Genomic DNA, 15,504 nt, shown 5'->3' with positions numbered 1-15,504 from the left:
CAAAATTCAGAAATGAAAACATTGATTGATTGTTGGTTGTTTAACGCCGCACTCAGCAATATTCCAGCTATATGACGGTGGTAATGAAAACATTGAAGTAATAGAACTATTGTATAAACCTGCAAAACAGAAGTTGTTACAGAACACACTAGGTGGGAAGGTTGCACTTGGACAATTTTTCTGATGCTTAATGTTCACCATCATTTTACCTTGTTCCATTATTCAGCATATTTCCAGTGATACTCTCATTCAATGCATTGACAAGGACCATTCCATCACTTGTGTTCAATTTAGAACCCATGTCGTCCAGAATGTCTTTGAAAATACTCGGCACACAACGTCCAACAACTGAAAGAAAATCAAAAATCAAAATATAAAACAGACCATGAAGACCACACTGTTTCAACTGAATTTGTTTTTACTTATCAGAATCAGTTTTGTATAGTGATATGAAATTAATGCCTATCATTTAGTCTCTAGTTGAAAGGGGTTAAACAAGTATACTACTCAACTTTTGATAGGGATGTTCTTATATTTCCATGATACACAAAACTGATTCCATGAAACTGATTCCATGTAACTGATTCCATGAAACTGATTCCATGTAACTGATTCCATGAAACTGATTCCATGTAACTGATTCCATGAAACTGATTCCATGAAACTGATTCTCTTAAAATGTCAAGTGTGTATTTAAATAGAATGACATAGCTGATGATCCCTATCAAAAGTTGAGCAGTATAGTTTACATTTCAGGTTGAGTCTTCACAACCATCAAGGCTTCCATGAGACTTACCGTATTCGACGTAAGAAGCACCCAGGGCGCTCTCAAAATTAGAAATAGGAGGCTCTTATTAGAATATTATTTTGGTGAAAAAAATAGAGTTGAAAGATAAATGTTTATATACGACAGATATATTTTTCCAGAATTTAATTGCCCATAATTAACATGATTAGGGGTGCATATTACACACGAGCACGTATTAGACACGAATAAGTCTTGTGTACATCGATCAATCGGAAGGGGTGCTATTGGGATTTTTCACTAGCCAATATATTAGCAAATAATGCCATGGGTGCTTATAAGAGTGGGGAGCTTATTACGTCGAATACGGTATCTGATCTTTGGGGTGCAGAGACCTATTGTCTTGCAGTACAACTGTTGTTCACAAAAGTTTTGCAAGTTCACGACTTTTTTGCATTTGTTTTTTAACAAGAAGAATAGCCTTTTTTTCTTTCTTTTTTCTCTCTTCTTTTATTTTTTTTAATCATGTATAAAGCCGGCAGTGTCAGTAAACCATTCCAAAAATCAATCAGTGCTTGCTGTACCTGGCGATGAAGGTACGTAGTAGGCGGCACAATCCTCTTTTTTCACCAGCTCCGTCACGTCACCCTGAAAACAACATTGGATAGGCATATTCTGAGGGTCCAGGGATGGGATAAATCTGACTGGGTGTTGGGAGAGGTTCCTTCTCAATTCACCTACAGTTCATTTCGCCTACAGTGCCGATCGCTTACAGTGAAGTGTTTTTTAAGTGCACTTTGCCTACACTATGAAAACTGCACTCCTTACATTAATTGTGTACTAGTATTTTGTATGTTTACTCTGTTGACAAACCTGTGAGTTGCTTTGAAACATGTTGTTATTTATATATTTCCTCTCAAAATTCATTGGATGTTAATAATGTTAACATATATACAGTAAACTAGAAGTATAACATTATTCCATGTTTGTTGACAAGCAAACACTCATATTTCACAAGTGTGTGAGCTAGTACATTTTAAACAATAATAAACAAAAGTAAACATTTATATTTCACAAGTGTCAGCTGAATGTTGGAAGAGTGATTGAGTGAGTGAGTGAGTGAGTGAGTGAGTGAGTGAGTGAGTGAGTGAGTGAGTGAGTGAGTGAGTGAGTGAGTGAGTGAGAGGTTTTACGCTGCTTTTAGCAATATTCCATCAATATCACGGCGGGGGACACCAGAAAAGGGCTTCACACATCATACCCATGTGGGGAATCGAACCTGGGTCTTCGGCACAAGAAGCGAACGCTTTAACCACAAGGTTACGCCACTGCCTTTAATGTTGGGAAATTGCCCAGTCATCAAGCTGTATCAGTTTACCCTTCAGTGAAACCAATGAGCATGAGCATTGTGATCACAAACCAATGATCACTGAGTAAACCAGGATTCAAACCCACTATTAGCAGATCCTGGCACACCTAAGGGACACAACTCTGACACATAAACTAAAGTCAGTCAGTGAGTGAGTATGGTTTTACGCCACTTTTAGCAATATTCCAGCAATATCATGGCGGGGGACACCAGAAATGGGCTTCAAACATTGTACCCATGTCGGGAATCGAACCTGGGTCTACGGCGTGACAAGCAAACGCTTTAACCACTAGGCTACCCGATCGCCCCCTAAAGTCAGTGATTCCACTCTCACCCCGTCAGTAGCATTGACATTGTATTTGCAGATCATCTTGGCCCTCGCCGTCTTGTCAATGCCTCCTAGAAACTTCTCCTTGGCCACAGTCTGGAGGAACACGTAGCTGGAATTGGGGCACTGCTCAACACACACCTGCAAGCAGATCCTCACTGTAAGTATTGCACGGAAAGATAAGTCACTACATACTTCCCAGGTAGAATAGTTACAATACCCTGGCTTGTTGCATGAGTCCGAGAAATGAGAATCAGGTGGTCACAATGAAGGACAAAGTTGGATCCAGAGGGGGGTCCAAAAGGTCAGAACCCCACCCCCCCGACTTTTAAAACAGCGGTAGACTAACAGTTTCAGTGCACTAGTCCTTATAATGATAACATATAGCAAAACCCCTAAAAATGGCAAAGTTCTACTAGTCCTTATGATACCCTTACTATTGGGCAGTTTGGCAAGGACTTCAGGACTAGTGCCAATTTCTAACGCTGGAAAACCAAATGTAGCATGTTGTAGGCAGTAAACATATCTGAGAGGATTTTGATATTTTGGATCCCTCCCTTTCAAAAATGCTGGATCCACTGTTGAGGGGTGGATAGCAGTAATTGGGTTTCCAAATGGTTGGACTATTGGACCTTTGTTGTATGTACGGTAGATTTTGAATTATAAATGTAAACACATGTGTACCTTGTTATATACAGATGAAGTGAGAGAATTTTTCAGGCACAAATTTGGTAGTCTTATAGTTTCAGGCACACCTGTGTTGGATCTTATTGGCCAATCCAGGCTGTCTGCTATGATGACACACAATCAATGAAGTCATATAGCTTGACCATCTCATCCATCAAGTCGCTTCATATGACCAGCATAGGTTGCTGGGAGCCTATTCTAACCAGGATTCTCCATGACCAGCATAGGTTGCTGGGAGCCTATTCTATCCCGGATTCCCCATGGCCAGCATAGGTTGCTGGGAGCCTATTCTAACCCGGATTCCCCACCACCAGCATAGGTTGCTGGGAACCTTTTCTATCCCGGATTCCCCACCACCAGCATAGGTTGCTGGGGACCTATTCTAACCCGGATTCCCCACTACCAGCATAGGTTGCTGGGAGCCTATTCTAACCCGGATTCCCCATGACCAGCATAGGTTGCTGGGAGCCTATTCTAACCCGGATTCCCCATGACCAGCATAGGTTGCTGGGGACCTATTCTAACCCGGATTCCCCACGACCAGCATAGGTTGCTGGGGACCTATTCTAACCCGGATTCCCCACGACCAGCATAGGTTGCTGGGGACCTATTCTAACCCGGAATCCCCACGACCAGCATAGGTTGCTGGGGACCTATTCTAACCTGGATTCCCCACGACCAGCATAGGTTGCTGGGGACCTATTCTAACCCGGAATCCCCACGACCAGCATAGGTTGCTGGGGACCTATTCTAACCCGGAATCCCCATGACCAGCATAGGTTGCTGGGAGCCTATTCTAACCCAGAATCTACAAGTCTTGTAATCTCTCAATCCTCACTTTAACTTGCTCTTAGGATATAGATGGGGTACTGGAGATCAATTCTGCCCGAAAATCTCCATGGCTATGAAGGTTGACCAAGAACTTATTTTCTCTATGGGGCCCTTGTAATTGTATAATGCTAAAAACTGAAAATTAATGGGCAGATTAACATTCCTCATAAAACATATTATTGAGAAGTAAGCTGTTATTAGAGGGACTTAGCCTTCAAAAAATAGAAATTCAGAGCTACATAACTGGATTCCCTAATAAATATGTCTGTATACAAACCTACCTGTGGTGTTGGGCAGCCATTGATGATGTTGGGGCCCATCCTGGCACACTGGAGCAAGTCGAAGAAGAACAAATACGGTTTGTCCCTTAAAACAAAATATAAGAAACATCCCGTCAAAACTTACTAGGACGATAGTACTCACAGGTATTAATAATCGCTAAGTGATCCATAGAAATTTCAGATTGAGGATCATCAATATTGCAATAAAACAGGTCTTACTTCGCGAAGTACTTCAAATCATGTGACCACCTTGATTTGCAAAATGTCTGTTGACGCCGAGTTGGCGGTACACATGCTTTACATATCCTGCAATTAACCGAAATCTGCACAGCAGTTGAGGAACCGGATGTTGATTTCATTACGCGATTTGATTGGACTATGCATAGACTCATTAGTCCATGTTTCCAGCCTAGTTTGGCAAGGCTGGAAACTGGACTTTTACAGTCAGTTAACTCCCTTGCCTTATCACATTATTTAAATAATGCATTTACAACTTAATTAAGTTTGTTGTAAATAAAAAATGTAAGCTAACACATTGATAAGGTCAAGATTAAGAACCAAGGAAGCGAAAATTTGACGATTTTCGGCAAATAAAAGATTTCACAAAATCCACTTACCTATTTCTTTTTTATTTTCATTGTTTATGTAATTGGAAAAGCATTTTAAAAAGAATTATAAATAGTATCTGTCAAAACCCATATCCCGATAACAGCGGCTGTCCGCATGAAGTAACGTGAAGAACTAGCCCCGTTTTCGAGGCTTCATATGAATACGCCGAAGACTGACATATGACACATCTCTAGAAAGTTTATTCTTTCATCTACACACTTGTAACATCGCCTGGAGTCTTTCGTAGTTATAAAAGCGATTTCATTGGATAAAATTTGTTTCTAATGACGCTTTCATGCGGAAATCTGCTACAAGGTTCGTGATTGGTCAAATTTGAGCATGTGACCTAGTTTGACAACTTTTAGATATATTTTTGTTGATTTTATTTATTACTTTGTATACTATATTTAAAGATTTGCTTGAAACAACTTTATATTGCTCTTTGACATGTTTGAAGTGTGTTTCCGAGAATTTTATTTTCAATAACATCGCGGGAAATCGTGAATAATTTTTTAATCTATAGATGAAAAATAATAAATTAGAAATTCTTCTAAAGGAATAAAGAGCTTCCCTTTCTTCCCAGCAGCAGAACAACATCTTGACTAAACCTATTTCACAGAACAAACAATTACTTGACTAACCATTGTATAATTCCCTTATCCTTTTTAACACAAAGCTTACACCTAAACCAGTGGTGAAATGGCCACGAGAATGCTATAAGTCAACAGTAGATGACTATACAGCTATGTTCATTGAAGAGATCAATAATCTTGACTCTATTTTGTAATTACTTGAGTTCTCCAATGCCGCATATTTTTCCACTTGAGTCCGTAGGGTGGATAAGTCGATAAGGGTCTCCGCGAGAATAGCCTGGAGAAAACAAGAGAGACATGTGATTAGCACGAGGAGTTAGTTGGCCGGCGAGAGGCACAAGCAGTGAGACACGGATATGGAAAACAATTCTGGTGGGAATTTGAGATGGAAATGTCATTTATTCTCACAAAGTGGTAACTGAGGTTAATTTGGTTGTGTCTTTGCTGACAGTGTTCCAGGCTAGCTTCCACATTGCTGCCTGAGTATGTGAGGTTCTACACCACTCTGAAGAGAATTTTTAGAGACATCTCGATGAGTCAGCCTGGTTTGAGTGAGTGAGTGAGTGAGTGAGTGAGTGAGTGAGTGAGTGAGTGAGTGAGTGAGTGAGTGAGTGAGTGAGTGAGTGAGTGAGTGAGTGAGTGAGTGAGTGCGTGCGTGCGTGCGTGCGTGAGTGAGTGAGTGAGTGAGTGACTTTCATTGGGAAATGAATGCAATAACACGTGACCAATTCAGCTAATCAGAATACAGGAATTTCAATGAACACAAGGAACATGGTTGTGTCATTGCTGACAGTGTTCCAGGCTAGCTTCCACATTGCTGCCTGAGTATGTGAGGTTCTACACCACTCTGAAGAGAATTTTTAGAGACATCTCGATGATTCAGTCTGGTTTGAGTGAGTGAGTGAGTGAGTGAGTGAGTGAGTGAGTGAGTGAGTGACATTCATTTGGAAATGAATGCAATAACACGTGACCAATTCAGCTAATCAGAATACAGGAATTTCAATGAACACAAGGAACATGGTTGTGTCATTGCTGACAGTGTTCCAGGCTAGCTTCCACATTGCTGCCTGAGTATGTGAGGTTCTACACCACTCTGAAGAGAATTTTTAGAGATATCTCGATGAGTCAGCCTGGTTTGAGTGAGTGAGTGAGTGAGTGAGTGAGTGAGTGAGTGAGTGAGTGAGTGAGTGAGTGAGTGAGATTCATTGGGAAATGAATGCAATAATACGTGACCAATTCAGCTAATCAGAATACAGGAATTTCAATGAACACAAGGAACATTTAATTATAATGACATATGTAAAAGAGATTGCCTGTATTGCCCTGATTACCCATGTGTTTCTGCATCATACATTATGTACATATAAATTAGAAATAAACTTAACTATGAATAATCCTGCATATGCAGGTTTGCATAATTCAATTTGTATTCCTAATAACATTGTAATTTATTAATATATTATTGGTAATTTATCATAAAAAGACATTTGCCTGGTGGTATCTATTTCCCTTACATAACTGTATCACTTTTTCTTATTATCAATGGATGCTCTCAATGAGTCTCATGATAAAACCATGCTGCCCAGGCAATATACATGTAACTTACGACCCGTGAAGATCCGGGGTAGAATAGGTCTTCAGCCACTCATGCTTGCCGCAAAAGGCAACTATGCTTGTCGTAAGAGGCGACTAACGGGATCGGGTGGTCAGGCTCGCTGACTTGGTTGATGCATTTCATTGAATCCCATTTGTAGATCGATGCTCATGATATCAATCACTGGATTGTCTTGTCCAGATTTGATTATTTACAGACCGCCGTCATATAGCTGGCATATTGCTGAGTGCGGCGTCAAATAACAAACATGCAACTTACCCCCAAACAATCTACACCAAGTGTCAAGTGTATACAATGGACAGTGTAAAATACTCATATTTCATAGTTTTTCTGTACATTGACATAATTAGGGTGCATCCAAGTTATTTTATATTTCCCCACAGCTGTGTTTGGCACAGTGGTCCGCTGGTCTGAGTGTAATATATTTCCTAAAGGGCCAGTAAAATTAGCTCACTATCCTGATCATTTATCATACCATGACCTCACTATCCTAATACATACTGTATTGTGACCTCACTATCTTCATTTATACACCGTGACCTCACTATCCTGTTACATACTGTATCTTGACTTCACTATTTTCATATTTATACCATGACCTCACTATCCTGATCATTTATCATACCATGACCTCACTATCCTGATAGATACTGTAATAATACTTCAGGTGTCCAGCAGCTAAAACTGCCTGCGTAGCAGCCATGTCAAAGAGATGACGGTTCACGTCATCTCCCACAACATTGTGGTTATCATGGTTATAGGACTGAAGAACAGGGGACGTAACTCTGTCAGCCATCTGGTACTTCCTAAACACTTCTTGACAAATTGAGTTTTCATAATACTTTCAAAATGCAGTATGCCAGATGGCACAGAGGGCATTCCAGGGATGCAAACTGAGCTGAAATATTTACTTGTATGCACTGAAGTATGTAAAACATACTGACAAACTGACTCAGGCTAGGGCCAATTTGCAGCCTTTGATTCTTAAAAAGTGCTTTTACAGGATCGATGAATTGGTCAGTGCATTCAAACTCCATTCCCACACCCTGGAGAGTAAACAGATCACATACCAATCTCATCCCACCGGGTACCCACCCTCTGCTGGGTGAACTGGTACGGTGAGTATATGTCAACCTTGAACAGCAAACACTGAGTCCACTAAAGCAGAGACCAGTGTTCTCTACAGCAGAGACCAGTTTTCACAAAAGCTAACACTAACAGACCACTGTATTCTGCTAAAGCTAACAACAGAGACCAGTTTCCACTAAGCAGAGACCAGTGTTCTCTACAGCAGAGACCAGTTTTCATAAAAGCTAACACTAACACACCACATTCTGCTAAAGCTAACAGAGACCAGTTTCCACTAAAGCAGAGACCAGTGTTCTCTACAGCAGAGACCAGTTTCCACAAAAGCTAACACTAACAGACCACATTCTGCTGAAGCTAACAGAGACCAGTTTCCACTAAAGCAGAAGCCAGATTTCACAAGAGCTAACAGAGACCAGATTCACAAAAATAAACAGAGGCCAGATTCCACTAAATTTAAAAGAAATCAGATTCCACTTCAGCATTGTTCAGCAAACATAGACAAGATTCCACTAAAGCTTGTACAGACCACTCACTGAATATACTAGCTATATACTCGTGGAAATGCGGGTTGGCATAGGTCTTCAGCAACCCATGCTTGACCTTAGAAGTGACCATGCTTGTCATAAGAGGCAACTAATGGGTTTGGATGGGGTGCATGTCATCGTATCCCAATTGCAGTATTCGATGCTCATGAAAAATAAAATTATTCCAAACCCTAAAATATTACTTTGACAAATCTAAATTTCTTCAGGTTTAAATGTGAAAATGACAAGATTCTCTTGGCTCTATCGATCATGTATTTATCAACAATAAAAGGAATGTTTGTCCACAGAAAGGGTGATACTCTCAGTTAATCAGGCCTTGGCAACTGCTATAAATGCTGTAAATGATTTCTACCTGTTTATAATGAAGGTGTTCAGTATATTTCTAACATAGAAATATCTAGTATGTTAGACAGCAGGTATGTAAGCATAAAATGATATCCATCTATTAACACCAAAGTGATTCAACGACATGGACACTTCGGCTTTGGCACAGCGTTGGCTCTGTCTGCATACAAATTCACGAACCAGACAAATTTGACAGCTGCTTTACCAAGCATCAACATACATGAGATACAAAAACAGAAAACTCGCATGTTGACAGAAAATATGTCCAGTAGGCCGTAGTAAAGAAGTGTTTAGATTTTCAGCCCTGCAAGCAGCACTCTAAGCAAACAGCTACATCACATTATTGTAAAGTATGCCAAGTGCCTTCCATGCCTACAGGCAAAGAAATTTGTTTTCCCTTCTTCCTTATGCAATGTAATACACTTTAAAATGGCTTCCACAGGAGGGAGTGAGTGAGTGAGTATGGTTTTACGCTGCTTTTAGCAGTATTCCAGCAACATCACAGCGGGGAACACCAGAAAAGGTCTTTACACTTTGTACCCATGTTGGGAATTGAACCCAGGTCTTCGGCGTGAGGGGGAAATGCTTTAACCACTAGGCTACCTGACTGAAGATATCACTGTGTGGGATCAAATGATCTCTCTGTCCTGACAGTGGAGATATCGCTACATTGAACATTGATGACCGTTGTGATGTCATCGGTTACCGTGATGTCAGCATCAATGTCATAACTAATCACTAATCTCTCTACTTAACTGAACATGCCTAGCAGGGGTCGACTTAACTGCTGGCCTGTTGGCCCATGTCCACTTAAAATTACAAAGGGTTTGATGAAACATATAGTAGATGGCCCGTCTGGCTCGTCAAAACTTCACCGATTCTCTGTGTATGTTTAATCTAATTAATTGGATCATCTCGGTAGAATGACAACCAGCTACCATTTTGTAATGTTGGGTACAACAACATCTGTATTTGCTCATAAACTGCCATTAAATGAGGCAAATGGAAGCCAAGACTTAATCTCACAGGGGTGGTCGGGTAGCCTAGTGGTTAAAGCGTTAGCTCGTCACGCCGAAGACCCGGGTTCAAATCCTGACATGGGTACAATGTGTGAAGCCCATTTCTGGTGTCCCCCGCCGTGATATTGCTGGAATAATGCTAAAAGCGGCGTAAAACAAAACTCACTCACTCACTCACTTAATCTCAGAGTGCAGGAAAAAAATGTTTCAGGGGTGAGGAATTCTAAAATTTTCAGAGCCCTACTTGGTCGCAACACGACTTCAGGTTTGGCCATATTGGGGCCTCTATCATTTAGTTGTAGGCCAGTTAGTTTGGAGAATAGCCAGTAACTTTAAAAAGGAGCAAGCCCTGCTGGCTAACAAAGTACATACAGATTTGTTGTTAAATCTACCCCTGCTAAGCTTGGTTAGCTGTACTTCCTACACCCAGGACACTTCTTATTACTGTTTCCAAACTGAAAAAGTTGGAAGACTGATGTTGGATAATAAATAAAATCTCACCTGTCTCAGTACCATTTCATATCAAGTGCAACATTTAGTTTAAAGTCCAAAACGCCTTGGCATGCTGTTAAATTTGATAATGCAGACATCCAGGTGAGATTCTCTCTACATTTACAAATACCTTCCAAACATAAGCTTTATGTGAATCACATCATCTGACAAGTCATCTGGTCATTGTTCAATGAAGCCTTGAATATATTGAACAGTTAAGTTATAAAAATATATATAATAACATAAAATGCCTCCAGCCTCACATTTAGAAACATTTAGGAAAGATATAAAATTTAATACATTGTGGCCTTATCATGCTTATAGCAAACCCTTCTCACTGGAAATCTGCCCATTATTGAAATGACCACAGCTAATTTGCTTTAATGTCCTGCCACCATCTCAAGAGGAATCAACTGATTCCACCGGACTGGCCCAAGCTGCAAAGGGAATGATATTTACGACCATGTACACTTGTCTATTTCGTCAGAGAGGTAATCTATTTCACATGATAAAGGCGTGTTAATACCGTCTCCAGATGATACAATGGTTGGGGAAAATTGATTTTCTGATATCTGAGCATACTGCGTTACACCATATCGGACAACTGCATCAAAACAGTTGGTCAGAAGGCATGACTAGAGACAGGGTCATTTGTGTTGACATCTAGGGAGAGAGGAATGTCTATCGGACTTGATGTGATCATGTGTTAAGCTACTGACGACTATCAACATGGGCATCTAATCACAGCATGGGAGTATAACCCGCAGAAGGAATCTGAATATATGCGATTGTCTTCTAGCAAAACAACTGATTTGGAGATAAAAATTACATAATATTAAAGCACATCGAATCACCATAACCTAGTCAATTCTGAGCAGCTTGTGTACAAATATGAACAAAAAAATGAAGCTAGTGAGTTGGGTTTAACGCCACTTTTAACAGTATTCCAACTATATGACGGCGTGTCAGCTTAAGTTGGGAGGAAAGCCTGAAGATGTATACCACTTCGGTGAAACCCACGAGCACGGGTATGGTGCTGACAAACCTAGAAACATAATCGGGGCGAACCAGGATTCGAACCCACAATCATAAGTTTCTGGCGTGCCCAAGGGACGCAACTCTGCACAGCGAAATAAGGAGCCTTAGATGACCGGCCACCCATGCCTCCAACGAAAAATATAAAAAAAACAAAAGTTTAACAATGCTGTGAACTTATCCAATGTCGCCTTTTACAGATATTTATCAACTGATCATATGTAAGCATCCCATCTACATAAACTCTACTGCAGTGAATAACGCAAAAAAGCTATACGTCTTGCTTATTGTAACCATGGTAACTTAGACATATATCCCTGTCGTGAGCTTATGTGACATGTGACAGATTGCAGCACCTCTGTATGATGGACAGATGCAAATTAGAAGTCACCTGAAACACAATTCTAAGCAGAAGTGTGTTAAAAGAGGTTCACTCTCACCCATCGATATAAAATTACCCAATAGGCTGGACCTAACAGTGTAAACATTTCTGAATACCCAAAGAAAAGTATCTATACCCAAACAGAAAGATAATGGGAGTAAATCCTCCTAGATTACACATACTATCGGGAGATCTGCTAGTACCAAGTTTTGTCGTACACAGGCCTACATCAGTAATGAAGTTTAGGATTTTGGTTTGGTTTGTTGTTTAACGCCGCACGCAGCAATATTCCAGCTATATGACAGTGGTCTGTAAATAATCGAGTCTGGACCAGACAATCCAGTGACTGACATCATGAGCATCGATCCACCCAATTGGGATACGATGACATGCATCAATTGGAGTCAGTGAGCCTGACCACCCGATTCCACCTCATCAAGGGATTAACACCATTCATTCACCCGGAACAGATCATCGTAGTTTGTTGGTTATTCTTTCAATGTTACCCCCACATGAGGAGATACAGCGGAGTCTTACCCAGTATGGAGACGGCGACGCTGCCGATGATGAAGATGATGAAGAGGATGCAGCAGATGATGTCTGTACACGACCTGAAACATACAACAGGAGTGAGTGAGTGAGTGAGTGAGTGAGCGAGCGAGTACGATTGGGTGGGTGGGTGGGTGGCAAGGTGAGTGAGTGAGTGAGTTGATTGGTGGGTTAATGAGTGAGTGGGTTTGGGGTGAGTGAGTTGATTGGTGTGTGGGTTATCGAGTGAGTGAGTGAGTGAGTGAGTTGGGCGAGTGTGCCAATGAATTAGTGAGCCGGTATGGAGTGAGTGAGTGAGTGAGTGAGTGAGTGAGTGAGTGAGTGAGTGAGAACCCAAGCAGCACAGGAATGATCCAGTACACACCTAGTTTCATGATCATGGCACACTTGGGATGACAGCTAACAATCAGTGGATGTTACAGTGACCAGAGGATACTACTTTGCACTGTATGCAGACACAAACAGCCATATCAGATGTGCATGTTTGATGCTTAATGACCCACTCAGTAATTATCCAACTACACAACAGTGACCTGTAAATAGCCTGGATCAGACAATCCAGTGATGAATATTGTGAGCAATGAGCAATGATCAATGACCCCGGGTTACGATGTTTCAGCCAGCATGACCACCCAATCCACTAAAGTGCCTCTTACCAACAAAATAGGTAGCTGGTGGTAGCTCTATTCTAACCTGGAATCCCCACTCAGGGTCGGCCACAAGACATACCAGCATTCAATGAACCATTTCACATGTTTAACACTGTATGATATACAGTCAAACACTGTTGTGTTGAAGTCGAAGGAACCTATGTAAATACTTGTTATTCGAGGTTCGACACATCGGAAAATAATGAATAAAGAATGTATACACAGGGACCAAGCTTTTACTTCGAGACAACCACAAGTTCAACACATCAAAGTTCAACACAGCTGTGTTTGACTGTACTGCCAACTCTGCATGAGGCATTTTTTTTGTTATCCAGATGTGACCATCGTCATATAAATGAATATTTCAGAGTCCAGAGGCAAACAAACAAACAAAACAGAGTCTGTGGATGAGTATGGTCTTATGTTGCTTTTAGCAATATTCCATCGATATCAAGGCAGGAGACACCCAAAATTGGCATGGTAGTAAACCTTACGGTAGGGAATTGAACCCAGGTTTTCGGCGTGACGAGTGAATGCCTTAACCACTATGCTAACAGCTACCCCACTGCCCCAAACAAGAAGACTGTACAGTAATGAACATATCAATAATGTGGATATGATCTTTTGTGTCACGTTATACCTTGCTCTATGTATTTGCGAGTCCTTGAGCAGGGTTAATTTTTAGGACATTGATTGTCATCCAAGTTTTCCATCCAAAAACTGGATAAATCATGAGAATGTCCAATTGCCATTTGTCTCTTGCAAAATCACAGGAAGTGTATATTTGTTAAGCACAGAATTAGCTCGGAATGATCAATTTGTTGAAATCTGAACATGCTCAAATGTCAAATTGAACACTGCATTAGTATTCTCCAACCCTAAGTTTTACCGGCAAATAACCGTCAATAGCGATCAGCTGCACCTAAGTGCTATGCGGAGGGTTATTATTATTTTAAACATATTTAGTAAAAGCTGCAACTAAAATAACATGATATTGGAATATATTATTCCTGATAAAAAAATAGTTTCAGATACAATTTTTCCCAATCCTTGCATCAAATCCTTTAAAATTATATCATTGAGTAAGTTTTAACCGAATCACCGGTAGATTACAAGAAAATGTGTGTACAGCTGATTGCTGTTTCCGGCTTAGTTTATGAGAAAATACACAAGGTAATCTTAATCCCTGCATGTAAAACAATGCCTAGCAGGACAAAAAATCAACATGTAAAACGGTAAATCATGTCTGGTGATTTTTTATCTCAAATTTCAAATTTGTACTGACCAAGTTTCTTATCACCATACCAGAATTAGTTTTTGAAGAGGTACGGTGTAATTTTTTTCTACTCACAATATTCGAAAAATATTTTTAAAAAATAATACTAAATCTGCTAGAGGGGGGTGCGCATTATACTTGGGTGCGCACTATACTGTAACCATGGTAACATATTAACAAACAGCCATGTATCAGGAACCTTTATGCTGACTCCACACAATTCATACGCTCTTTACCCTCGATCTGTACTTCAATAAACTTGAATAGAAAAAACTGCAAATAGCACCTCTGAACTGACCTCATTGGATACGGAAAAAAAATCAAAAGAACAAAACATCCTCAGAAAATTTCAACTAGGCCGTGTTGATCATGAGACGGCCCCTCTCTAGGAGTACTGTAACATACACTCCATGTTAATTACACCAGCAGGATGTAAAATTAATAGCAGTGGCAGATTTTCATCTGAGCTGTGGATCAGTGCAAGTGAACAACACCAAGTGCCCTCTACCTGACTGGATTGATAGCAACTATAACAAGTGTACCAGGCTACCAGCAGTATATACAGCTCTCTAAGTTCATCTTCTGTTAGGGAGCCAAGCGGCTCCTAACATGAATATTTTTGGAGCCAATTTAAAGTTTTAAGAAGCCAACAGATATCTAAACAGATATTGTTGCCAGTTAAATTTACTTTTAGGTAGTCAAGAGGCGAGCAGTAGATAAATTTAGATTGCCAATTATAGATTTAAGTCGCATTTGGCTACTACGGGGGCTGGCAGTATTGCCAAAACCCCTGTACATGTTTCTTAAATATTCAAATTATCATAATTTTTTTAGTAAGGAAGTCTGGCAAACTCTGCTTGATACCAATTTGCAGCCTAGTTGAAGATGTCGTTTGTTTGTTTGTTTGCAATCTCATTAATATTAGATCCTATTTTTAATTGGATATTACACAAGCTTTAATTTTTATATCAACTTTATGTCCAGAGTTTCATGATTTTAAGTTTGCCCGAGTTTACAGAGTTGCCTCAGGAGGTTTACCTAGGACAAACTAATAATTGTATTCA

General features: G+C 40.3%; 1 protein-coding gene across 1 annotated transcript in view; it reads right to left on the bottom strand.

Annotated features, from left to right (window-relative positions):
• The window catches only part of LOC124143460 (choline transporter-like protein 2), a 58,261-nt gene that overhangs the window by 21,083 nt on the left and 21,674 nt on the right, over window positions 1-15,504 (bottom strand). The window contains exons 3-8 of the mRNA XM_046512440.2: window positions 12,503-12,576; window positions 5,642-5,720; window positions 4,242-4,326; window positions 2,449-2,583; window positions 1,330-1,393; window positions 210-348 (exon numbers count right to left, since the gene is read on the bottom strand). Coding sequence (XP_046368396.2) covers window positions 210-348; window positions 1,330-1,393; window positions 2,449-2,583; window positions 4,242-4,326; window positions 5,642-5,720; window positions 12,503-12,576 — 576 coding nt within the window. The remainder of the gene's footprint in view (window positions 1-209; window positions 349-1,329; window positions 1,394-2,448; window positions 2,584-4,241; window positions 4,327-5,641; window positions 5,721-12,502; window positions 12,577-15,504) is intronic.

This window comes from Haliotis rufescens, unplaced genomic scaffold (assembly GCF_023055435.1).
Source record: "Haliotis rufescens isolate VD_foot unplaced genomic scaffold, xgHalRufe1.0.p SCAF_8, whole genome shotgun sequence".
Classification (NCBI taxonomy): Eukaryota; Metazoa; Mollusca; class Gastropoda; order Lepetellida; family Haliotidae; genus Haliotis; species Haliotis rufescens.
This window is presented reverse-complemented; position numbering and strand designations above follow the sequence as displayed.